This window comes from Pagrus major, chromosome 14, assembly GCF_040436345.1.
Source record: "Pagrus major chromosome 14, Pma_NU_1.0".
Taxonomy (NCBI): Eukaryota; Metazoa; Chordata; class Actinopteri; order Spariformes; family Sparidae; genus Pagrus; species Pagrus major.
The window spans coordinates 20353401-20380521 of record NC_133228.1 but is presented as its reverse complement, the minus strand read 5'-3'; the positions used below and the strand labels follow the sequence as shown (position 1 = coordinate 20380521).

General features: G+C 45.0%; 2 protein-coding genes across 3 annotated transcripts in view; one reads left to right on the top strand and one right to left on the bottom strand.

Moving 5' to 3' along the window:
* Positions 1–23910, top strand: part of acss3 (acyl-CoA synthetase short chain family member 3) — a 50254-nt gene extending 26344 nt beyond the window's left edge. Inside the window, exons 10-16 of the mRNA XM_073480982.1 lie at positions 18377–18472; positions 18705–18768; positions 21128–21209; positions 21562–21684; positions 22102–22201; positions 22374–22549; positions 22993–23910. Coding sequence (XP_073337083.1) covers positions 18377–18472; positions 18705–18768; positions 21128–21209; positions 21562–21684; positions 22102–22201; positions 22374–22549; positions 22993–23076 — 725 coding nt within the window. The 3' untranslated portion in view covers positions 23077–23910. The remainder of the gene's footprint in view (positions 1–18376; positions 18473–18704; positions 18769–21127; positions 21210–21561; positions 21685–22101; positions 22202–22373; positions 22550–22992) is intronic.
* A 298-nt stretch (positions 23911–24208) lies between these two features.
* Positions 24209–27121, bottom strand: part of ppfia2 (PTPRF interacting protein alpha 2) — a 174131-nt gene continuing 171218 nt past the window's right edge. For both annotated transcript variants that reach the window (XM_073480546.1, XM_073480547.1), the window contains exon 31: positions 24209–25579. Coding sequence is in view for 1 of the 2 variants with exons in the window: in XM_073480547.1 (XP_073336648.1) it covers positions 25568–25579 (12 nt within the window). In the remaining variant the exon portion in view is untranslated. The remainder of the gene's footprint in view (positions 25580–27121) is intronic.

Genomic DNA, 27121 nt, shown 5'->3' with positions numbered 1-27121 from the left:
AAGAGTGGGTGAGCAGAGGGGTAGAAAGTGGAATAATATGAGTTCCTCTTGGGTTTCAGGAAGAGGTTAGCATCATACCTGGATTTGTTGACCTAAAATCTGACAAATCTATATATGACTTACTTGACAATAAAGAGCTGTGCACTGATTATTGATTTTTAATGTTATTGAGGGATTTAGGCTGAAAAATTGTTGAAGCTTTGCTTTGACCAGGAATAAGTTGGAAATCTTACCTGAGGTTCAGGGCTCATACAGCTGCAGGAAATTCTTTTAAAGGTTTAAATTTTAATTTCAAGGTTTGAAAGATGCCTGGATTTTTGATGAAGTACTTGAAACTAGGCCTGGGCGATATGGCTGATAAGTCTATCACGAGAGAAAAGTTTAAGGTTTAAGGGGATAAATGTTTTTTTTGTGTGTGCATCCGTTGAAGATTATTTCCCCTCACTAATGCTGAGAGATCTTTCTGAAGCTAGCAACAAAATTGTGTGAAACAATGGTCTCTGCCCTGGGACCAGATGAGACGAAACAGCAATGAGGAATATCCTACAAAACAACTTCTGCCCTGAGACCAGGAGAGATTCACCTGCCCTCAGACAACTTCTGCCCTGAGACCAGGAGAGATTCACCTGCCCTCAGACAACTTCTGCCCTGAGACCAGAGGAGACAGTTGACTCCCTTTTGTCCAACTACGTTGCCCTGAGAACAGAAAAATAGGACTTCTGCCCTAAGACCAGGAGGGATTCACCTGCCCTCAGACAACTTCTGCCCTGAGACCAGGAGAGATTCACCTGCCCTCAGACAACTTCTGCCCTGAGACCAGGAGAGATTCACCTGCCCTCAGACAACTTCTGCCCTGAGACCAGGAGGGATTCACCTGCCCTCAGACAACTTCTGCCCTGAGACCAGGAGAGATTCACCTGCCCTCAGACAACTTCTGCCCTGAGACCAGGAGAGATTCACCTGCCCTCAGACAACTTCTGCCCTGAGACCAGGAGAGATTCACCTGCCCTCAGACAACTTCTGCCCTGAGACCAGGAGGGATTCACCTGCCCTCAGACAACTTCTGCCCTGAGACCAGGAGAGATTCACCTGCCCTCAGACAACTTCTGCCCTGAGACCAGGAGAGATTCACCTGCCCTCAGACAACTTCTGCCCTGAGACCAGGAGGGATTCACCTGCCCTCAGCCAAAATTGTGGGAAACAATGGTCTCTGCCCTGGGACCAGATGAGACTAAACAGCCATGAGGAGAATCCTACAAAACAACTTCTGCCCTGAGGCCAGAGGAGACAGTTGACTCCCTTTTGTCCAACTATGTTGCCCTGAGAACAGAAAAATAGGACTTCTGCCCTGAGACCAGGAGGGATTCACCTGCCCTCAGACAAAATTGTGGGAAACAATGGTCTCTGCTCTGGGACCAGATGAGACTAAACAGCCATGAGGAAAATCCTACAAAACAACTTCTGCCCTGAGACCAGGAGGGATTCACCTGCCCTCAGACAACTTTTGCCCTGGGACCAGATGAGACTAAACAGCCATGAGGAATATCCTACAAAACAACTTCTGCCCTGAGACCAGGAGGGATTCACCTGCCCTCAGACAACTTCTGCCCTGAGACCAGGAGAGATTCACCTGCCCTCAGACAACTTTTGCCCTGGGACCAGATGAGACTAAACAGCCACGAGGAATATCCTACAAAACAACTTCTGACAACTCTCAGACAACTTCTGCCCTGAGACCAGGAGAGATTCACCTGCCCTCAGACAACTTCTGCCCTGAGACCAGGAGAGATTCACCTGCCCTCAGACAACTTCTGCCCTGAGACCAGGAGAGATTCACCTGCCCTCAGACAACTTCTGCCCTGAGACCAGGAGGGATTCACCTGCCCTCAGACAACTTCTGCCCTGAGACCAGGAGAGATTCACCTGCCCTCAGACAACTTCTGCCCTGAGACCAGGAGAGATTCACCTGCCCTCAGACAACTTCTGCCCTGAGACCAGGAGAGATTCACCTGCCCTCAGATAACTTCTGCCCTGAGACCAGGAGAGATTCACCTGCCCTCAGACAACTTTTGCCCTGGGACCAGATGAGACTAAACAGCCATGAGGAATATCCTACAAAACAACTTCTGACAACTCTCAGACAACTTCTGCCCTGAGACCAGGAGAGATTCACCTGCCCTCAGACAACTTTTGCCCTTGGGACCAGATGAGACTAAACAGCCATGAGGAGAATCCTACAAAACAACTTCTGCCCTGAGACCAGGAGGGATTCACCTGCCCTCAGACAACTTCTGCCCTGAGACCAGGAGAGATTCACCTGCCCTCAGACAACTTTTGCCCTGGGACCAGATGAGACTAAACAGCCACAAGGAATATCCTACAAAACAACTTCTGACAACTCTCAGACAACTTCTGCCCTGAGACCAGGAGAGATTCACCTGCCCTCAGACAACTTCTGCCCTGAGACCAGGAGAGATTCACCTGCCCTCAGACAACTTCTGCCCTGAGACCAGGAGGGATTCACCTGCCCTCAGACAAAATTGTGGGAAACAATGGTCTCTGCCCTGGGACCAGATGAGACTAAACAGCCATGAGGAGAATCCTACAAAACAACTTCTGCCCTGAGACCAGAGGAGACAGTTGACTCCCTTTTGTCCAACTATGTTGCCCTGAGAACAGAAAAATAGGACTTCTGCCCTGAGACCAGGAGGGATTCACCTGCCCTCAGACAGCTTCTGCCCTGAGACCAGGAGAGATTCACCTGCCCTCAGACAACTTTTGCCCTGGGACCAGATGAGACTAAACAGCCACAAGGAATATCCTACAAAACAACTTCTGACAACTCTCAGACAACTTCTGCCCTGAGACCAGGAGAGATTCACCTGCCCTCAGACAACTTCTGCCCTGAGACCAGGAGAGATTCACCTGCCCTCAGACAACTTCTGCCCTGAGACCAGGAGGGATTCACCTGCCCTCAGACAAAATTGTGGGAAACAATGGTCTCTGCCCTGGGACCAGATGAGACTAAACAGCCATGAGGAGAATCCTACAAAACAACTTCTGCCCTGAGACCAGAGGAGACAGTTGACTCCCTTTTGTCCAACTATGTTGCCCTGAGAACAGAAAAATAGGACTTCTGCCCTGAGACCAGGAGGGATTCACCTGCCCTCAGACAGCTTCTGCCCTGAGACCAGGAGAGATTCACCTGCCCTCAGACAACTTTTGCCCTGGGACCAGATGAGACTAAACAGCCACAAGGAATATCCTACAAAACAACTTCTGACAACTCTCAGACAACTTCTGCCCTGAGACCAGGAGAGATTCACCTGCCCTCAGACAACTTCTGCCCTGAGACCAGGAGAGATTCACCTGCCCTCAGACAACTTCTGCCCTGAGACCAGGAGGGATTCACCTGCCCTCAGACAAAATTGTGGGAAACAATGGTCTCTGCCCTGGGACCAGATGAGACTAAACAGCCATGAGGAGAATCCTACAAAACAACTTCTGCCCTGAGACCAGAGGAGACAGTTGACTCCCTTTTGTCCAACTATGTTGCCCTGAGAACAGAAAAATAGGACTTCTGCCCTGAGACCAGGAGGGATTCACCTGCCCTCAGACAGCTTCTGCCCTGAGACCAGGAGAGATTCACCTGCCCTCAGACAACTTTTGCCCTGGGACCAGATGAGACTAAACAGCCACAAGGAATATCCTACAAAACAACTTCTGACAACTCTCAGACAACTTCTGCCCTGAGACCAGGAGAGATTCACCTGCCCTCAGACAACTTCTGCCCTGAGACCAGGAGAGATTCACCTGCCCTCAGACAACTTCTGCCCTGAGACCAGGAGGGATTCACCTGCCCTCAGACAAAATTGTGGGAAACAATGGTCTCTGCCCTGGGACCAGATGAGACTAAACAGCCATGAGGAGAATCCTACAAAACAACTTCTGCCCTGAGACCAGAGGAGACAGTTGACTCCCTTTTGTCCAACTATGTTGCCCTGAGAACAGAAAAATAGGACTTCTGCCCTGAGACCAGGAGAGATTCACCTGCCCTCAGACAAAATTGTGGGAAACAATGGTCTCTGCTCTGGGACCAGATGAGACTAAACAGCCATGGGGAAAATCCTACAAAACAACTTCTGCCCTGAGACCAGGAGAGATTCACCTGCCCTCAGACAAAATTGTGGGAAACAATGGTCTCTGCTCTGGGACCAGATGAGACTAAACAGCCATGGGGAAAATCCTACAAAACAACTTCTGCCCTGAGACCAGGAGAGATTCACCTGCCCTCAGACAAAATTGTGGGAAACAATGGTCTCTGCTCTGGGACCAGATGAGACTAAACAGCCATGGGGAAAATCCTACAAAACAACTTCTGCCCTGAGACCAGGAGAGATTCACCTGCCCTCAGACAACTTCTGCCCTGAGACCAGGAGAGATTCACCTGCCCTCAGACAACTTCTGCCCTGAGACCAGGAGGGATTCACCTGCCCTCAGACAACTTCTGCCCTGGGACCAGGAGAGATTCACCTGCCCTCAGACAACTTCTGCCCTGAGACCAGGAGAGATTCACCTGCCCTCAGACAACTTCTGCCCTGAGACCAGGAGAGATTCACCTGCCCTCAGACAACTTCTGCCCTGAGACCAGATGAGACTAAACAGCCATGAGGAAAATCCTACAAAACAACTTCTGCCCTGAGACCAGGAGAGATTCACCTGCCCTCAGACAACTTCTGCCCTGAGACCAGGAGGGATTCACCTGCCCTCAGACAACTTCTGCCCTGGGACCAGGAGAGATTCACCTGCCCTCAGACAACTTCTGCCCTGAGACCAGGAGAGATTCACCTGCCCTCAGACAACTTCTGCCCTGAGACCAGGAGAGATTCACCTGCCCTCAGACAACTTCTGCCCTGAGACCAGATGAGACTAAACAGCCATGAGGAAAATCCTACAAAACAACTTCTGCCCTGAGACCAGGAGAGATTCACCTGCCCTCAGACAACTTCTGCCCTGAGACCAGGAGGGATTCACCTGCCCTCAGACAACTTCTGCCCTGGGACCAGGAGAGATTCACCTGCCCTCAGACAACTTCTGCCCTGAGACCAGGAGAGATTCACCTGCCCTCAGACAACTTTTGCCCTGGGACCAGATGAGACTAAACAGCCATGAGGAATATCCTACAAAACAACTTCTGCCCTGAGACCAGGAGGGATTCACCTGCCCTCAGACAACTTCTGCCCTGAGACCAGGAGAGATTCACCTGCCCTCAGACAACTTTTGCCCTGGGACCAGATGAGACTAAACAGCCACAAGGAATATCCTACAAAACAACTTCTGACAACTCTCAGACAACTTCTGCCCTGAGACCAGGAGAGATTCACCTGCCCTCAGACAACTTCTGCCCTGAGACCAGGAGAGATTCACCTGCCCTCAGACAACTTCTGCCCTGAGACCAGGAGGGATTCACCTGCCCTCAGACAAAATTGTGGGAAACAATGGTCTCTGCCCTGGGACCAGATGAGACTAAACAGCCATGAGGAGAATCCTACAAAACAACTTCTGCCCTGAGACCAGAGGAGACAGTTGACTCCCTTTTGTCCAACTATGTTGCCCTGAGAACAGAAAAATAGGACTTCTGCCCTGAGACCAGGAGAGATTCACCTGCCCTCAGACAAAATTGTGGGAAACAATGGTCTCTGCTCTGGGACCAGATGAGACTAAACAGCCATGGGGAAAATCCTACAAAACAACTTCTGCCCTGAGACCAGGAGAGATTCACCTGCCCTCAGACAAAATTGTGGGAAACAATGGTCTCTGCTCTGGGACCAGATGAGACTAAACAGCCATGGGGAAAATCCTACAAAACAACTTCTGCCCTGAGACCAGGAGAGATTCACCTGCCCTCAGACAAAATTGTGGGAAACAATGGTCTCTGCTCTGGGACCAGATGAGACTAAACAGCCATGGGGAAAATCCAACAAAACAACTTCTGCCCTGAGACCAGGAGGGATTCACCTGCCCTCAGACAACTTCTGCCCTGAGACCAGGAGAGATTCACCTGCCCTCAGACAACTTCTGCCCTGAGACCAGGAGAGATTCACCTGCCCTCAGACAACTTCTGCCCTGAGACCAGGAGGGATTCACCTGCCCTCAGACTAAATTGTGTGAAATAATGGTCTCTGCCCTGGGACCAGATGAGACTAAACAGCCATGAGGAGAATCCTACAAAACAACTTCTGCCCTGAGACCAGAGGAGACAGTTGACTCCCTTTTGTCCATATACGTTGCCCTGAGAACAGAAAAATAGGACTTCTGCCCTGGGACCAGATGAGACTAAACAGCCATGAAGAAAAGCCAAATTTACACTACACTGCCCTAAATAGCCATTGTTTTTTGAATACGAGTACAGTAAAGCTTAATGCAATGTACATTGACAAGCTTTCTAGCTCACCTGATTAGCTTGACTAGCTAGCTAGCTTAGCCAGCGCTTATGGTAAACAAGTATGGGCACACATAATACACTAGCTCATTAATACTGAAAAGGTGATGTTTTTCTGAATTATCTTGTTCTTCTACCTTTCTGTGATAAGAACTGCTAGCAACAGCCACTGCAACATTTTAATGCAAGCTACAACACTAGCGGCTAAACTTACAAGCTGCGCCATTACACTACGATTTGAGTGAGGGCAGACAAAAATCACACATAGCTGCACAATGCTCCATTTTGGAGAAAATTGCTCACATTTTGTTTTTACAAACTTACTTTGAAATGATATCCAGCTGAAGGGCGGAAATTTCGGCAAGCACAACTTCAAAATGGTGGCCCCGCCTCTGCTATTCTCTCCTCTCTTGTGATTGGTTGTCAGATTGAACTAATCACAAACGTTTCTGCCCTCAGGACAACTTTGAGTAAAGAAAATTCCCACCTGCGTTTGGGTTGCCGCGGTGCTGAATTCCTATAATAAGCTTGTGACAACGCCGGTAATACCTGGTACACCAGGCTGTTCACAAGAACAGACACTCACTATATGTAGAGCGCTGTGTTTATGTACTGCTAATGCAAACCAAAGGTTTCCTACAGCTGCAGCTTCACATTAAAAGCATTTAACTGGTGAAACACAAGTTATTTTGAAGTAGGCTGGTAACAAGAAATGCTTTGTACGTAGTACGTAATGTATACACGTGTAGCTATCTAACATTTTATCCAACTATTTCTGTTGAAGTCTTTATTGCAGATAGATAAATAAATATCTTCTAGATAATATATCCTTTTGGATAAATACATGTGTGTGAATTTGTAGTTCATCACAGATGTAAGTTGTTGGAAAACCTTGAAAATACACATTGAAAATGCTTGAAAAGTGCTTGTATTTGTCTGTGGAAAAGGTGCAGGGACCCTGAGGTTACTTCTCAATGTTATTATCTATTATTGTTGGAAGGAGTGTGGGATAAAGGTCATTGAAGTTGTTGTACAGTACGTCAGGGTCGCTCCTCACGAGTCAGCGTATGTTTCACGGCCAGCTGAAGAACAGGCAGTTTATTTTCAATTCACTTTAAGTGGAAGCTTTATTTATTATTTGGTGCTATATATATATAAATAAAGAGTTGCCGGCTAAATTAATAATAAGTGAAATCAAATATTTTTCACTTGATTTTGTTTTTGATCAAAATACTTTTGAACCTCACGCGCCTGTCGTCGCTGACAGACTCTTGAAGTGTATTCTCCAGCTCTGCAGTGTAAACCTCCTTTATCATCACTGTGGAGGCCTCTATTCATCAGCCTGTGTGTTAAAAGATGCATCATCCAGTTCACTGGACAACTCAAAAAGCTGGCAACAGTTCATCAACGGTGCTCGGCGCATACAGATGAAAAATTAAAGACAGCTCAGGGTTCGGTTCGCATTATTTTCCCATCCATCCCCCTGGGGTCTTTCTTTACCTCCCGGCAGATTCACAGACAGTCGCATCACACAAAGAGCTGGAGTCACTTCTAACACAGCTCTCCTTAGACCTGCATGAGGCGTGGTTGGAGAAATGGAAGAAAGGTAGCTGACATGTGGAGAGAGGCAGAGTGATGTATAGCAGAGGAGAGGTCAAAGCCATAGACGGATATTTTCGCATATAAATGTCAGACATACATTTTATCAGCGGATGCCAAATTTACACTTTTCTTTCGCTAACAAGCTCACGGTCGACAATTTGACTAATTTGGCCAATGTAGCTCGTTGATTAGTTTTCGCTCTGGATCGCTCGGCCGGTGCGGTCGAGATTAGTTTCCTGATCCAGACTGGAAGCGACTGGTGTGCTCGTTATTCCCCATGCGAAACGGACTCCATCATTTCTCAGCCTCCCCCCCCCGCTGACATCTGATGTGCTGATTCATCCTGTTCCACACCGCTCTTTATTGCACCTGTGATTTCTCCTCCACCTCCCCTCCTTTATCTTCATTATTATCGCATTGTGTGCTCCCTTCACATGCACACGGACCTACACATGTGTTATCACCTCCTGCTAACCCCGCACACACCCAGGACCGACGTGCATGCACAGTGTGTCACCTTTGAGCCACCTGAAGCCACCAGCTAACTTCCCTTTTTGTGCATATGAGAAAATGTCTGCTATTTCTGAGGCTGATAATAATCTGTGCCGCTATTTTAAGACCCAAGTGCCACTGGCGGCGGGTGGAGGGGGGTGATGATGAAGGTTGCTGATGTCACTGGTGTTGCCTGGCAACAAATGTGTGTTTCCAGTTGGCAGGGTTCGGCTGCCTCACCAGTGAGTGGTGGTGGATGGACTTACAGTAGTTGTTTTATGGGTTTGTCTCTCTCTGTTTTGTCTTTGTTTCTCCGTCTCTCTCGGACAGACAGCAGATGCCTTTGTACAGAGACTGGAATTAGCTTTAAAAAGTGAACTGGACCTTCTCAAAGCACCTGTCTTGTCAAATAAATTGTAGAACTGACAATTTCTCCCCGCCGGCCTTTGCCAAATGCAGTGCTGGCACAGGTTTGTTTTCCACACATCCTCCTCCTCCTGGAGTCGGAGCCTCAGAGGGTCAGTGAACGGCAGTTTTACAGCCTCCTTGAAAACACTTTCCTCACGCTGAAGCAAAACAGATGCTTTAACTGCCCGGCATTCACTAACTCAGCGCATAGACAGCAATACACGGGGTCAGGGGTTAAGAAGGACTCTTAACCTTAAACCAGAAAGCTCAGCAGGAATACTTACAGGACTATTAGCTCTGCAGCGTTGATTTAAATCAGAACACATGATCCCCCTGCAGGATATCTTTTCACAAGAAGCTTCTCAGTGGTCAGCTTATTAATGATATGGTTGTAACCCTCTCATACCCTGAGTCTGTGGGGCTTCTTTGAGAGATTTTTCTCTCAAAAAGCAAAAGAACTGATTTAAAAGAACTACGTTTTGCATTGATATTTCATCATATTGTGCATTAAACAGTGAACAAGTCAGGTTTTCTCTGCCAGTAACACATTTTTAATTCATTTTCACACTTATTTGTGCTTTAAGTATTATTATAGAATGTGTGATGTTGATTGTTGAGTCTCATCACCAGGTCGTCATATGCAGACTTTGGTGGCGTTGGTATTTGACAACCTTGTAATGTGACTCAACAATCAGCTAGCTTTCTCCAGAATTGTTTACTCCACCTAAAAAGGAGCAACCTGTAAGATATGGCCACACATGTAGTTTAAAACATTAAAAACACGTGTCCATGTGCTGTGTTGCAAAGATTTCTACTAGAGTTGGCATGCTAACCAGCTCACCCCGGCCCGTCCTCTCTAATACCAATTTGCACCGCAAGAGTCGTAAGTCCGATAGCTCCTCGTAGTTTCGGCTGGAAAATTGAAAAGCAGCAAGTTTGTTTCATAGTCTAATAAGTAAACAAAGTAAACTCACAAAATGTAAAAAAAATTACATATTTTTACACCTGTTTTCCTTACTAAACAGAATAATACAATCGTAAATAAAACTCACCAAACCAGTCTTCTGTAAATCGCCTCCATACCTTATCTTTCAGTCTTCAAACTGGCATCTGTTGGTCTCAGAGGCTGTGTTCGGTCTCAGTCTGGTGTCCAGCTGTAATCTCTGTGAGTGCAGTTGACGAGAGTCCGGTTGACAGAGCCCAGTTGCCCGCAGTGACTCCCCCATGTCTTATGAGATGATGGTGGAGGCCGACTTCCATCAGCTAAAAAGGGATAGCTGTGCGACTTGCTAATGGCTAGTTACTACAGCCAAAGAGTAGCAAGTCTAGTATAGTGAGCAGGAGTTAGATTTGTCCTTCTCTGTGGACATAGTGTGTATTTGTTGTATTAAATATATAAGCTATACATATAAAGAGCCAGTCAACTTCCCCCCTCACCTTATTTGTATTCTTACCCACCACTTGTCTCCACACACAGGTCCCTCAGCTTCTTCTTTTAAAAAACAAATCAGAATACATTTCAGTTCAGTAAAATAGTGCCTGAGTCGTGTCACCCTTCTGCTCTGTTGCCCACCTTTGGGAGCTGCGTGGGAGCTTTGGCTTTGTGCCTCATGTCATTCAACACAGAGCAACAAAAAAAGCTGCTGTCTCTTTACTCTGTCTCATTACGTTGCTGCAGAGACAGTAGCGCAGATGCCGTGGCTCCTGTAATTACATCTCCAAGAGCCGAGGTGCCACGTTCGCGTTGCCTCGTTGTCTTACTGGGGACTGCCGTCATCAGCTCCTCTAACCTGGGAATTCGTCTCGCGTTCATTCCAAGCCATTGTAGCATTTGTCTGCCGAGGTTTCTAAGGCACAAGATGGGAGCCTTTCATTAGCAAGTTAAGTAGTGAATTTGTATGCATAAACTTAGCTCTGAGCAAATGAGCCGAGCTGTCTGAAAAGTGATAAGGGAGGCAATGTTTTTAGCTGATGGAATGAAATTATCCCTTGAAGAGTGCTAGTAGTAAATGGGAGAGCGTGTGTGTGTGTGTGTGTGTGTGTGACTGTGCGCCTGTTTCACGTGACTGCTCATCTTGCTTTCAAGTCTGTCTTCGGTGGGCGGCATCTCCGACCTTTTGCGATAGCTGCAGCCCACTCTGATCCCCCACGCATTTTCCCACTCTCCCACTCTCTCTCAGTTTGTGTGCACTTGTTATTTTTCTTCTTCTTAACATTCAGCCCAATCAGAAACGCTTGGCTGACCAACCATCGGGATCTGTCTCATGTTCGGCTCATCAGCAGACTGCCGTTGATGGTCTTAGTCTGAGCTGTTTGAAGTTGTATTGTTTAACACTCCGAGCAGAACTAATCCCGCAGGTCTCTAGTCAGATTTGGTCATCAGTCATTTTCGAAAACCCACGCTGTCAGACGAAAACCATGGAAACGACGACAGCAGAGCTAGAGATGTTATTGGTGTGTGCGTTTCTGGAGCATGCTGCAAAGGTTTTATTTATGATCTCTTATTTCAAATGCCATTTTGTTTAAGGTTGAGGAATTTCTTGGGCTTTTCTTCTTTGTCTGAAGCAAACAAAATATAGGTTTTTTTGTTTTGTAGGCCAGGTAGCTTGCAATCTCCTCTCTTTTTGTCTGTTCTTATCATCATCTTCCCTGTTGATTAAGGTTCTCTGACCCTGACCCTAACCCTAACCCTAGAATCATCTTTCTTCTCCTCAACGTCGTTAGTTGACAATCTTGTTTAACCCAGACTGAGTTAACCCAGCAACCACACGTCACCAGGTCAGCCAGGAGATCATACACCTGGGGTAGAGAACCCCATAGACCTATATAACAATAACCAGGAGGAGGCTGATAAGAGATGGTGCAAGATTGGAGCACATACAGTACACCCTGCACAATCACATCTGGTCTTATCCTCAAATGCATTGACGTTGACGCAAATGTCCTTGTATAGATTTGTCCCAAACTGAGCTATTTTACAGAAGCTTGGAGTTTAAATCGACAGCCCCTTTTACAAAATTGCTGATTTACAAGAAATGTCAAGCTCTGGATACTCTGACAGCTTGGAAGAAGCTTTGTTTATGCCAAGAAAATATGCCACAAAAAGAGAAATGAGATTTCACGATGAGCTGATACACTTTGGCATCCACAAGCGATGCGTCAGTGGCTCGACTCCCCCCAAACTAGAGAAGTTCTCAAGCAACATGTTTTCAGAGCAGTGTGTCAGACAGCAGTGTGGCACCGCAGTCATCTTCCAAAGACACTTCCCCGCAATCCCATTGGAAAAGGTCGGACAGTCGGAGAGGACGGATCCATTGAGGCCAAATTGTTCCAGAAAAGCAGCTGCTCCACAAGAGCTCAGAGCTACACTGCAGTGAAGGGACCTGCAGTGACGGCAATAAAACACCAGCCTCTTCCTGAGTGCCCAAACACAACACAGTGTGTCACAGAGGAAACTGTGCATGAGTGACATGCTGCGTATAAAAGATAGGAAAAGCAAGAAATAAATATACCGGGGGTTGTTTGTGTCTGTATGGGTGTTATATATTCATACTTGGAAGTTTATTTTGGCAGATTTCCATGAAACTCAGCCCAGAATAGACCCCATTAACTTTTGGTGCGGATCCGGATAAAGGAACGGATCCAGGAATTTTTTCCCCACTTCAACATAGGGAGGTAAGGCGTTTTTCAACATTTTTGTTAATTTCTCAGGGAATACAGTACAATACACACACATTCTCCAGTGAAACAGTTTAGGCTCGGACGTAGCCAGAGCCGGGGATTGAATCACCGACCTTCCAAAGGTGCCAAAGTATCTGTCAATTTAAACTCTATTGCATGGAAATATTTTCTAGTTTATCTCTTATACAGGAGACCTGAGTGAAAATGAAAAACCTGTCCTTTGTTCTATCTCCAACAGGGGTGTCTCAGAAGCTTAAGCACTTCTGGGTGCCTATAATTTAAAGCCCAATTAGGAAAAAAGGACGTACAAACCTGTCATCAGGCAGCAGGTGCAAGCAACAGCATCCACCTGACACCTAATTTAAATGTTTCAGCGGAGCAGCCACATTCAGACGTGAGAGTCAGCCAGTTAATTGCTTTGCTTTCTATCAGATTTTCCACACTCATTTATAAATATTTAGAAATAGGCACATTAGTCTGTTGTATTTTGGCTCGTAGCCCGGCATGTTAGATTCCAAAGGTGGAGTAAAAGGAGGAGAGTGAGGCACACTTATCACTCTGATGCAGTCATTTTATTTTGAACTCTGTGAATTAAAGTTTCAGCACGTACCGCATTGTCACAAAATGCCTTTATCGGAGTTACAACTGCTCCTCTCTCTCCTCCTCTTCAAGTTTCATACTCTACGCCTGGTCAGTCCAACTCTCACCCTGTATCCTCTGTTGACACTGTGCTCAACACATGTCAGTTTTATGTGTTCCTGTGTACTAACGACAGTGTAAAGGCAGAGAAGAAAGCAGTTTTTTGTGGAGGGCTTGGGGGAGTTGCAGAGGAAAGAGCTGAATAGCAGTTCCCACCCGAAGCTACTCGTAATGAGCACGGCTCGATAGCACCTTCTCAGCTGAAAAGAGACGCCACCGTATCGCCAATCCCGCTTCTCCCAATGCATCCTCCAACAGCCCTCCCTCTCCCACAACCAATTCATCACACTCAAAATGCCTCTCGCTGGCCAGGCTCATCTCCAGCAGGTCGAAGGAAGATTGATTTGTTTGTGTTTGGAGGCAAAGGGAGTGCGAGGGAGCGAGCGGGAGCCAAAAGAAAAGGAAAAGACAGAGGTGGGAGTCGGGGAAGACTGATACCGAGGTGTGTGTTTGTGTTTGTATGTGTGTGTGTGTGTATCACTGAGTCACACCAGCAGTCAGTCAGACAAGCAGATAGACATCCACGCAGCTTGAGTGTCTGTTTGCTTGTGTGTGATCGAGACATGCCCGCAGACGATGGTTTCAATCCCCCTCTACCCTTCACTCAGCTGTCTCAGCTTGTGGTGTCTACCTTTCCTACCTGGCATATTTAATCTCCTTTCTCTGCACGACGTGAACAGAATAGTAGCAGTGGAAGTGTGTTGTCTGTTTCACCTCAAGTTGTTTATGGGGCAGTAGTGGAAAACTTTGGAACTGCTAACTGCATGGCTAACTGAGCTAACTAGCTAACAGCAATTAGAGTTAGCAGCAGTAGAGGCTGAATATGAGTTCATGTCCTGTGGAAATTAAAGGAAAAACATTTTTCCGACTGGGAAAATTCATGGGAGTGCCCTCCGAAGTCAGAACAACAGCTCAGAAAAATTTTGGTACGCTAGTTGCTGACTTAAATGACGCTGAAACATGGCGGACGAAAGTAAACATTGGTTTGATTAGACACTTTTAGCGAAGGCATGTATTGTAAAGTCATTGTATTGTTTTCTTTGCGCCTCCTTGTCACTCAAATACTGGAAACTCTTTTTTGCATCCGACATGATGCACATGAACGCACCGAAGTCGGGAATAATGACTTCCGAACTCAGGAAATGGGTTCATCTGAGAAGCACTTGAATGCAGCATAATCTGCTGATGTGCTGCCCCCTATCTGTTGAAAATGTCCCAATTGGATGAGATTTTGATGGTAGATATGGTTGGGTTATTTCAGCGGGGAGGTTATACTGCGAGGGTGTTTATTCATTTTTCAACATCAATAGGGATAGTGTCAGAGTTTTGAATAAATAATAGAATAAAACTCCTCCTCAGTTTGCAGCAGACCCCTGTAGCATGTCAATAAACCTTTCAAAATGTCAGACTGTCAAAAATGTTTCCAGGTAAGCAACGTTTTTAATCATTTCTGTGTCTGTTCCTACTGGCAACACCTGCTGTGTTAGGATCTATTATGCCTCTCTACCATAGGAGTTCCAAGAAAGCATCAGTCTTTGAGTTATTTACCTGTCAGCTTAGCGTCTTTAACGTTAGATGTGAGGACACAATTTTTGTAGCGATGCAGCTAATTATCGCTGAGATATCTTCCCCTTTGAAAAGGTTCAATTTCATGCCTGAAAGCTGCACAGCCAGTCGTCCAGTATGCCTTGTAAAATGTCAAGGTCCAATTATATTGTCTTTTTTCATTTGGGTTTTGAATTTACTTGCCGGGCCTGAACCGCCGCCAGCAAGCCCCTGCTCCTGCTGTAAACAGCCAAGTTTAAACACTCCACTCATGCTGACACGGTTCAGCGGTTGTGTTGGGCCCTAATCGACATGCAATTCAGCGGAGCTTTTAAAGGACCCTTATGGCGTTCTTCAGGGTCAGACCCATATATTAGTTTGCCAATACTGGCTGGTTATTTAGAAGTGGATAAGATGCTGTCATCGGGGTGCATCCAGGTCCTAGAGCCATCACTTTTTTGCACAAAATACTGATTATATAAAACTAAAAAGTATCAATACTGACCTTGTTTCAGTGTTTGCCCTTGCTCTAGTTCCAGTCAGATTATATGATGGCCGTAAATGTTATAGTCCAAGGAGTAGTGTGTTGCTGAACACCTGAGGTGAAAAGAAAAGGCTGTGATTGGTCAACATGGGGTCTGTCATCACTCTGTCCTGAACCTGCTCTCTGATCAGGTGGCGGGGGGACTCAAAGCTCCCTGAAGACATGAAAAATCTTTTTTTTTTTACCATCAGAGCTGAATGCTGTCTCAGCTGACAGTGACAGCCTTTGAACCCTGCAGGGAGCAGCTAACCTGCCACTGATGAATGAGGGCTTACGTGGTTGGCAGTTCAGAGGCCACTGTGCTTGGTGTCAAGAACACCCCCACTCCTCCACCTCCTCCTCCCTTTCTTCATTTGATAACTCAACCATCAGCAACCTCCCGCCCCCCAGCTCATGTCTTTGAAGCCTGCTGTGTTGAAGTTTGAAGCAAGTCTTTAGCTGTTTGCCCTTGTTTGAAAAGCAGCAGAGGGAACAGGAAGTCCAAATCCACTTTGACTGAAAGAAATGGAACTTTAACAAGATGCTGGGATTGATTTTGTCTCGCTACATGTTGACCTCATCTTACCTTAGAGGTAGTTCATGATCTGAACATCCTGTTCCTTCTCTCTGTTGGGATCTCACACTCATTAGCCAAACACACACTGCATTCAGCCTGTTGCAACCGTAAGGGACCTTTAAGGAGGTTTGACCAGTAGTTCCAATGGTTTTATGATGAGCGACAGATGGCAGCGATGCAGGATTTGCAATTGCTTTGTGAAGATGGAAATGCATTCAACACTTTTGTTAGAAAGCATTTCAGTGAGAAACACTGAATGTAAACAGACACTTCTATTTCCAAGAAAACTCCACAGGGCACCCTTAACTTAACAACTCCAATTCCAAAAACGTTGGGACGCTGTTTTCAAAGTAAATTAAAACAGAATGCAATCATCTGCAAATTAACTGTGTTACCAGACAGCAGTTTTACAAAGTGTTCCCTGCTTTCACAAGGCGATGAAGTTTGTCACAGCCTTGCTTGAGAAAGACTGAGCCTTTCGAGGGTAGCCTTTTCATTCCAGATCATGATACTATCACCTGCTACCAATACCCCATTTAGACTGGACAAAAAACCCCATTAACACCCATTAACATCTGGCTTTTGTCTTTCTTGGACTTGCACTCCTGCGTCAGCGGTTACGGACAGCTCTGATCGGCTGTGATGACAGAGATGAGAAAGAAGCAAGGTGTCACTCCTGACCAACTTCCATCGTCACCTTCGGAAAAAAACAAGTTAAATGTCTTCTGGATGTAGTCTGATGAGGTATATGATCTGCTGCTTTCTGCTGTTCCCCTGTTTTTTCCGGTGCATCCGTGATGATGAACATGACGAACAAGAAAAGAAAAAAAGGCAAACTCGTCCACTTGTAAGGGGAAAGAGTCGGTCACATGTTTTCAGTTTACCTGGTTTTATAAAACCTGCACATACACGCTGATTTGGGTGTCAAATGGTACAATGGACCTGTTAAATATATTGCCTTTGTACTGTTTGCAGTTGAGTATGTGTCAAAAAGGATTAAAAAGATGATTGCATTCTGTTTTATGTTTTACACGGGGGCCCAGCTTTTTAAAAACAGGCTCCTAGATGTAACACTCATCTCTGTTTTTGCGTCACGTTGGTGTCGAGGCTCTCACTGCAGCCCGGTCTTTCTGTCTGACAGGTGTGCAACCCCGCTGAAGTCCTCTGCTGCCGGCGCTCCCCCTCGAGGTTTAATGAGGCGTCTGAGCTGCCTTTCTGCACGTCGCCGCCGTATCGACGGAGCTGTCATTTGCATAGCCGGCCTTCTAGCTCCAATGTTTTGCCGGCGGCCTTTGCCCTCTCAGAAGACGAGCCTCTTCTTCCAGCAGCTCTGCCACCGACTGCGTATTTCACTAGAATGCATGATTGAAACGTTTTCCTCACCCTGCCTGCCCTCCCCTTCCCTGTGCAATAACTGATGCGATTTGGTTTTTAGTGCACCTCGCTGCATACATTAGCATATTAACAGGGGGAAAATGCCATGACACTCGTGGCCACAATAACTCAAGAAGAATACATGACAGTAACATCGTATTTACAGCGCAACGCACTCCCTATAGGCTCGATGATGTGATTACCTTTTGGAGCTGCTTTGTGCATAAATTAGCATGTGAGTGAAGACAAATGGCAGCGTATTAGATCATTTAGCTGCCTCTTGTTTGTAAACTGCATCAGTGTCAAAATGTCAGACGGCTGATTGTTTCTGGGATGTAGATTAGATTAGATTAATCTCCGTCTTTGTGCAGACAGAATGAATCCGCAGATGTAGAAGATTATGGAAAAGTAGGAAAATGATTGAAATCATCACTTTAAAGGTTATTTCATGCTGTCTGTCACATGTTGTGTGCATGCTGGTTGAGACATCAGTTAGGTAAAAACTCTTTGCCTGAGAAAATGAGGGCCAGATGGAAGCACTCAGCTGCGTCTTTGTTCTCTTATTTACGCCGAGGAACAAGACGAACACCCAGCGACTGAAAAGAAGTGTTTCTTCACAGTGTTTTCAAGACAGATGCTGAACTCGGGGCTCGTCTGCTGCTGTGTGATTTCTGATGTAATCCTGCTCACTGAGCCGGATCGATTCTGTTATTCATCCTCAGGGTGCGGGCCACGACAAACAGGCAAGACTCTGCTGGAAGTGGAGCACAGTCGGGTTGGGGACGTAGTCGGGGTGAGCCCATAGGAGCTGTCATAGTTTTGTATTATGTAGGTTAACGCTGCCTCGCAGAAGCAACCGCACAGGCTCTTTGGGTAAAGGAGGCAGGAAAGTCAGAAAAGCATGACGGCTGTGTCAAAATTGCAGCGTTACACCGAACGTCCAGAGCTCTCATGCTCTCACCAAAACGTTACAGGTCTCCCACACAGATATGAGTCCTCATGCTCCTCTTTTTCTGCCTCTCTCTCTCATCAGAAACCGGCTCAGCCATCACCTCCTCATGCATCGGGCTGGGGAACTCGCTCACGCCACCTGCAGGTCAGGCTGGAAAACCTGTTCCAGGCTACAACGGTAAGAGTCCGCACTGTAGATCCACATTTTGCTTTGTCATTATTTTAATGCTCTCAGTCAAAATTGCTTCCCTACAGTTAAAAAACACTGAAATACCAAAAACAGAAGTGTGTAATTCTGAGCGGCTGCTTGTAATTCCCTGCAGGCTCTTTAATATTATTGCTTTTCAAGTTTGCCAGTGGGTGAAACGCCGCCTCTGAATATGAATTGCCTGCTCTTCCCTTTCCACCAGTCACAGTGATCGATGATGACATGCAGCAGGTGAAGCCGAGGACCCTGGGAAATATCGTGGTGAGGTAAGCTGAGTGGTTTTGTTCACAGGCGTGTGAGCAGCTCAGTCGTTGCTTTACCTTCCGTCTGTCACTCGCACACACATTTAAAATGTGACATAAACTCTCATCTTTAACCATCAATCTTAATAATTTAGCACTACAAAGAACTTCACGTTTGTTTCTGTAAGAGAGCTGCCTTTGCAAAGCTCGACTTCATCAAAAGCTCCTGCAGCCCTTTGTGCTGCCTTATCTTCCAGCCAGCTACCTGTCTGTTATCGCTCTCCAACTCCCATTTCCCTGTTCTTTGTAACTGCTGGTGTTGACTCAGCGCCAAACAACAGGGATTTCCAAGGAATTCAAATGTACAGAGCGTTCAGGGATGACGACAGGTAGGGCACGGCTGTGTGACTGTACTTCCTTTTAGTGCGGCAGAGAGTCTGTGCCAGCCCTGTTGTTGGATCAAAAGCTGCACACACAGCTTCATAAAATCATAATCAGTACTTACAGAGAGGGAAGTTGTTGTAAGTTGTTATGGCTTTAAGCACTATGTGTTTTCATTTCAGGTAACTATACATATACATACAAATGAGTTCAGACAAGCTTGAAACTGGGGGATAATGTGTGTATGGAGCTAAAGAACTGAGATCCGGATATGAACCAAGACGTTACAAGCTGTAACTTCAAAAATGCCATGAACCCAGTAAAAAACAGGCTCAATAGGTATCACACAAAGTACACAATTCCATCTGTGTAATAAAAAAATATTAAATAATGAAGGAGTTATATAACATCTTTGATTTTCTCTCTTTTTTTTTTTTTTTTTTTAGATGTCTACAGTTATTAACACTTTCACAGGAAAAGTGTCATTTTCCCTTTTGAAGATATATTTAGGGAGATCTGTGACTTAATAATTTCTAACTGTGATAGAACCACATTAATATCACGTAGAATCAAAGGTTGGTTACAACAAAGAGAAAACAAGTGGAGATATTAATTTTTGAAAGGTTCTTTTATTCAGGTAGAAAAAAAAAAGTCTTGTTATTAATTATATAACTGCAAACTTTCCACAACAACTGTTGTTGGGGAGAAGCTGGAGTTTTGTTGACCTCGTCAGGGGTGTCCGTCCCATTAACTGATGGTAGGTCAAAGCCGGGGCTCTGAGCGGTCCGTGCACTCAGGTGTGAAGACCTGGAGCACTGTGGGGGATTGAGTTCAGTTAAAATCCCACAGTGAACAAATTAATGCGTGGATCCCAACACTATTGAAATGAATACATGTTTCTACCAAATCCAGTGGAAAAAATCCAGAGGATCAGAATACACATACACAATACATAATACTCTGAGGGCCACTTCACAATCTAATCTGGGTGCTTTGGCACGGACGGGCATTTTTTGAGATGACCAATTTTGTCCCCATCACTGTTGAAAAGCATAATTAGTTAAAAATATGCCAAAATGTCGACTAACAGATGAGATTAAATGAATTTGATGCTCCGTTATGCAATTATTTCCCTGCTGTAATTATCTGCACTGACCTCATGTGATCCCTTGTTACATTGCCTAAAATTGGACATGTTGAAGACCATTTAAATGTTGCATCTAGGGGTGTAGATCGCAAGTGACATCACGATACAATATTATATCGATTCTTTGGACAACGATACGATATTTGCCGATATATCACAAAGTCAGCCACAATACGATTTTGATTCGATTCGATACTGGGGCCTCCGATTTAAATGGAAAACAATCTATTCTTTTTAATAAAAAGAAAACACTATTTAGAAAGGAGTTGCGCTTGGGCGGCAACAGTGACACAGACTTATCTCAACGATGGCGCCGATATGAATCGATGTTTTCACTTTGCATCGATGCTATTGGATCGTTGATCATCGAATCAATCTATCAACCCGGATCGATGTATCACCTCCACTTATATCCTCACCTCTATTCAACAAAAAGTCCTATTGACCCTCAGATGTAAATAAAAGGTCAAATGTAGCTTTTATGCACAAGAAGCTCAATTTATTAGGTCATTTCTCAAAGGATGCTTTTTATCATCAATTTTCTGCAGCAAACCAGCATTAAAACGAAGAATTGTGATTTGGACTTTTAGCCTGTAGTGAAATGAATCTATGCAGAGGCATGTCAGGGGTTCAAACTCGGGAAATGGGATCATCTCGGTCAAGCCGCTGGTCAAGACGGGGGATTACTGGCGGTCTCTGGATAAACAAAGACTGAGTGACTGAGCTCTCCTTTCTGCCGTGTGTGTGTCAGGAGAGGTTAAGTCCAGCGGAGTCTGGCTGTGTGTCTAGACTGTCCTCCATCTTCACATCATCATGGCTTTATTGGGTCAAATCTGATATACTTTTCCCCTTCAGGTCACCTTTACCACCTGGTGCGGCGCTGTCATTGTGGCAGAACAGCGATCTGTTCAAGGAGCTGTACTTCACTAAGTTCCCAGTAAGATATATCATCATTTCCTCACATTCTGATGTTAACTGAACATTAAATATATTTCACAGCTGACTGATTTAGTTAAAGAACGAGAGAAATCCTGTTTTTCTGTCTAAGAACAGTTGTATTTGTTTAAAGGGCTGTTCCAAGTCTGCTTCTATGACACTAGATCAGTAATGTTGTGGAGTAAGTGGTACAATGTGGCCCTCTGCTGTTGAAATCCTTCATTACAGAGCCTCTGTTTTTGCAGACGTTCAGAGGTTTGAATGATAAAATCAAAAACAACCTCTAATGAAATGCTCGTACTGAAGACATCGGGACCATTCCATCCAATCACTTCTCTCCGTCCCACCTTCAGGGTTACTATGACACCATGGACGCAGGTTTTGTGGACGAGGAGGGTTTCCTTTACATCATGTCTCGCTCTGATGATGTCATCAACGTGGCCGGCCACAGGCTGTCTGCAGGAGCGTTGGAGGAGGTAGGAGAGGGATGGAGGAGGTGGCACAAAGGTTTTTTCCAACTTTTCTTTGTTTGTACTGCTGCAGCTACTGATAGTTTTCATTCTCGGTTAATCTGCTGATCATTTGAATCATTAATCAATTATTTGTTTAGTTTATAAAATGTGAAAAAATTGTGAAAAATGCCAAAATGACATCTTTAAATTGCTTCTTTTGTCCAACTATTAGTCCAAAACCCAAAGACTCTTCATTTACTGTCATAAATGACAAAGAAAAGCAGCAGATTTAGCCATTTAAGAAGCTGGAACCAGCAAATGTTGAATGTTGATTTTTGCTTGAAAAATGACTCAAACCATGAATCGATTATCAAAATATTTAGTGATTAATTTTCTTGCGATCAGCTCATCGTTGCAGCTGTTTGTGTCTGTGTTTTGCAGTCGGTGCTGCAGCACCCTGCAGTTGGAGACTGTGCTGTGGTGGGTCTGGAGGACCCTCTGAAGGGCGTCGTTCCCTTGGCCCTGTGTGTACTCAAAAATGGTGAGGCACGGCAGATTTATAGTGTGTCATTGAAGTATCAGTATTCTGTCACATTATTTTTACCCTGAAGTAAGATATGTCGCCCACAAAATGAAGGCCATAACCAAAAATCTAACTCCAGATGGCTTTAAAGCTACATGTGCTCATTGGTTTCACGTCCTGTGTGTCTCAGGTGTGCAGAAAACCGAAGAGGAGATTGTAAAAGAGATGGTGAAGCTGGTCAGAGACACCATCGGACCTGTCGCTGCCTTTAGGAAAGTGCTTTTTGTCCAGGGGTTGCCGAAGACGCGCTCTGGCAAGATCCCCCGCTCCTCTTTAGCCAACCTGGTCAACGGCAAGCCCTACAAGGTACGACACGGCTCTCGCTCCCATCTCCAGTAGTTTCTTTAAAAAGTTAAAGCACTGCAGGATAAAATCGCTGAGGGGAAATGTTGTTTGTATGCACTTTTTTTTCGTTTTTGTTTTTTGTCCCCCTGTGCAAAGCTTTTACAGCTGCTCAGGAAACAGTAAAGCTCATTATGCAATTCAGGACTCAAGTAATGGTGGCGCATTAGTAGGTGCTGAACTCATTAAAACAAAACTGAGGGCTCATTTGGGATTTCATCTCTTTATAGTTACTGACTCTGGTTTCTGCTGATCAGCAGGTGGATGACAAACTCAGGAAGCGATACTTTTAATACAGTAGTTCTGTTTAAAGATGTACATTTAAGGTTTCCATGGATACATTAGCAGGTTTTTGCTGCATTCATTTTGTTTTTAAATGAGACTTGTGTTCCCCCCCCCCCCGACAGATCACTCCAACCATCGAGGACCCAGAAGTGTTCAAAGACATCGAGATGCAGGTAGAAAAAGCCCTGAGACCTCCCGGAGCCTGAACGCATCAGCAGGAAGAACAAAGAACACTGAGGCTGGATCAATTATGGGCCACAGGAGCGACTTTTTAAGAACTGGCTCTAAACTGTGAACTAGGAGTAGACGTAAAATGAATGATTAGTCTTATTTTTCGAGCTGGAGGAAGACGCTGACTTTGAAGTTTTATCTCCTCGCTTTTGATGAACTGTGAAAAAACCATGAAGCAGGGAAGTAGAAGAAGATTCACCCCGAATCAAAATACATATTTTTCCTCTTACTGTAGCTCTATTTATCCATCTAGAGTGTTTTGGTGTGAGTTGTCGCATTTTGGAGATATCAGCCGTAGAGGGTTAGGGTTAATCTGCCATCTCTTGAATACCATCCGGCCGGTGGAGCTCAAAGCACCAAAGAAAAGTTTGGTTTCATGTACAGTAGGAACTATTTTCTGTCCGTATCACCACGCAGAAGGAAGCGTGCATCTACTCACGATCACCAGGCTTGCGCTTGTGACAGCATTCAACATTAATGCCGTCCTCCTTGGCAGAGCTGTAATGTTAGCCAGCTCAGTTAGCCTCTCGTACATGAGTAGATGCACGCTTCCTTCTGTGCAGTGATACGGACAGTAAATAGATCCAACATGAAACTGCTCACAACAAGATCTGTGGATTATCTTGTGTAACTGGGTCGTGATTTCTGGAAAGAGACATCGTTGTTGAGTTTTTAAATGTATCATTTTGGTGCTTTAAGCCCCACATGCCGTCTAGTTTAATTGTATTTGAGAGAAGGCAGACATCTCTACGGCTGCAGGCCCATGGCAACCGTTGAGGACACCAAGGTCATGTCCTCTGTTTTTTTTTTTTAAATATTCATGGAAGGAAATTTATTATAACAAAAGTTAAAAGCGCCAGCTCACACCAAAACAGTTTAGATGGACGAAGTTGCAGAGAAAATATGTACTTTTGATTTTGAGGTGAACTGTCCCTTTAATGTTTCCACTTGTAATATTGTAATTATTAACATTCTATTTTTATGTAATCTGAATAATGATGTAAAAAGCTGCAGCTGCTGTTCATACGAAATGAGCAATAAACATTTTCAATGATGAATAACGAAGACGGCTCGTTCACTGACAGTAGTTGTTTTTTTTATTGACAATGAAAATTTTGCTTGCTCACCACTTAGTTTTGACCAAAGTACAAGAATAAATAAAAAAAATGGACACAAAATAAAATGATTCATTGTTCGTGCAAATCGAAAAAAAGATGTAAAAACAAATGAAAAGCGTAAGACTTCGGTTCGAGTCGTCCATCAGAAATAACTCAAAGACAGAAAACGCGGGGGAGAGGCGCCGTGCGATCGGCCTCGCCTCCCCCCCCCCCGGAAACTCCGACGGAAACAAAGAGTTAACAGTTTACATCAATGTAAGTCACAGCAAGCAACAGGTTTTTGTCATTAAAAGTCACCTCACTTCAACATGGTCATATACACTCTACGCACACAATGAGCTAAAGCAGTCTGTCTTTCAGTTATTTCCTCGGTTCTGTCGACGTGGTGTCTGAGGGGGGGTTTGAGGGGGAGAAGGCCAGCTCGGCTGAGTGTGTAGTTGTCCTTTTGTGTTGACGTGTCGCCTGACAAAAACATACAGTACAACAAGTGACAGGTTCTACGGACGACGTCCTGCTTCTTCTTCTTCTTTTTCTTCTTTTTTTAATTTTGTTCTCTGAGAGGAAGTTTCTTGTGCAACTTCGGTGAGCAGCGGCGTCTCTCGTTTTTGTCCTTGGCTACCGATTAGTCCGTTGAGTTGATGCGGTTGTATCAAAGTGCTTGTCATGTCGTCCCGGTGCGTCGATGCGTCCTCTTTAAAAACGCTCCTGTTAATGAGTCCGTAAAGAAAGATAATGATGTTTGTTGGTGGGGCTCAGAGTGGTTTTTTTTTGTACACCACTAGAGGGCAGGTTTTCACACAACATCCAGACTCTTCCTCTCTCTGTGGTGCAGCACATCATCATCATCATCATCATCATCATCATCAGCACAATGAAAAAATAAAACCATATGTACAAAATGATCTAGAGGGGTGGGGGGAATATGGAGACAGTTTAAAGAGCAGCATATATTAATCTATGGTCCACTAAATGAGGTGGCAGGGACGTTTTTTTTGCACAAACTCTGAATATCTTTTTTATACATAGATGTGTGTATATATTAAAAAATGGCATATTTATGTACAGATAACCTACACATCTCCTGTAGAAGAAATACACAGTACGTTATGCTTCGACAAGTTACTGTACATGTAAAAGGTAGAAATGGGGACAAGGGGGGGTAGCCTGCAGGACAGGTTAGCACCGGCGTCTGGTGCCCGCATTGTGGGGGCGTGGGGGAGTCGGGTTAGGGAGGGGGAGGGAGGGAGGACAGAGAGGAGAGCAGGGCTTCTTGGCAGTGCGTGTCGTCAGAATGGTTTTGTTTCCTCGGCAGGTCGGCCCATCCAGCGGCTCCCCCAGTTATCTCCATTCAGAACTGTACCTGCAGGAAACACAATCAGTCGTTTTCAGTGAACCGCTGGATGAAATCCTGAGAGTGAGGGAGGTTTCCTGAAAAGATGATGTAATCATAGGTTTTTTGGCATCTCATGCAGCTCATTTCGACTTACAGCTGGGAAGGTGACTTCGGAAGTAGTCATATTAGTTTGGGACGTCCCTATCGCCTTGTTTATCTGTTGTTTAAACTGATCTAAAGTAAGAAAACACTCTGAAAACAGTTCAAATTGAGCACAATTTCATCTGTAAGGTAAAACACTATCTATAACGATGATGCACATATTATAAGGAGCCGTTTGGAAATGTTAATCGTATTCTTCAACAACCAAATCTTATTTTAAATGCAGCTGTGTGACACTTTGCGTACTAAAAAACGTACTAAATGAAAGTTAAAAACAATGTTTAATGCCACAAAACATGCTGATTATCACAGCGGACCAGTAACATCCCTAGTTTGCCTTGATGCATCTATAGTAACATCGACCTATCCTGTCTAAGCTGCATGCATTTCAGCTACATTTGTAAATCAAGGCAGCGGGCCACACCAGCTCTGTGATGGCTCATGCTCCGTTATGCTTCTTTGTAATTGGCTATTCAGCTGTAACCTCTGCTAAGTAGTCGCCAACCCCACAGCAAATCTGTCACTGTGACGCTGACGAAGGACTGAAGGTGCTGATGTGCAGCTGCAGCAGACAAGTTGAAGGTAGTCTGGAAGTTTTCATGCTTCATTGTGTCACAACATTGAATTAAGGATATTTAATGTGCTTTCTGGATACTGATCAACAGAAAAATACCCTTAGTAAAGGCACTGCAGAGTGAGAATGAGATGTGACAGGAAATCTGAGTTGGAACTATGGTTTTCTGTATATTCGGGTACCGTCAGAAGCCTGAAATGAAGTGAGAAAGCTGCATGGTTGTTTTTCCGGGTGTCTCTATGGAAATCGTGTACTGTATGTCTTAGTTTGTGGTGTTGTCATCGTGCAGCGGCTGGAAAAATAGAAGCAGTCAGCAGCTGAGGGTGAGACGGTCAAACTGTGTGCAGCAGCAAATAGTTCAATAAATAAAAAGAGTTTTTGTTTCTCGTGCACACACTCGTACTGTACCAGAATTCAACCCTTTGCTCCGTCTGAACTTTGCACTGTATTCGGGCTCTTTCTGCTGTGTGGGAGTACTTAAGAAGAATAAGCTGATGAAAGCATTAGTAACAGCCTGCAGGCAGCTCCCTGGGATGAGCAAATTCTTTGGAAACACAAAATTATGGTTATGAAGGAGTAACTCACACAAACTTCTCCCCGCTGACTCCAGCCCCCCTCTGCTCCCTTTCCCCTTTATCTCTCCTCTCTCACTGTTGTTTTCTTTATTTCCCTAACACTCCTATCTTATATGACAGCCCTGCAGTGGCAGTGTTTTTATCATTATTATCTGTCTGCTGTGCCTCCAGCCGCGCCTCTTATTACATTCTGGAGGCTCGGAATAATACTTGTGCAGGACTCGATAGTTTTCTTGCCCGGTTGTACTCACTGCAGAG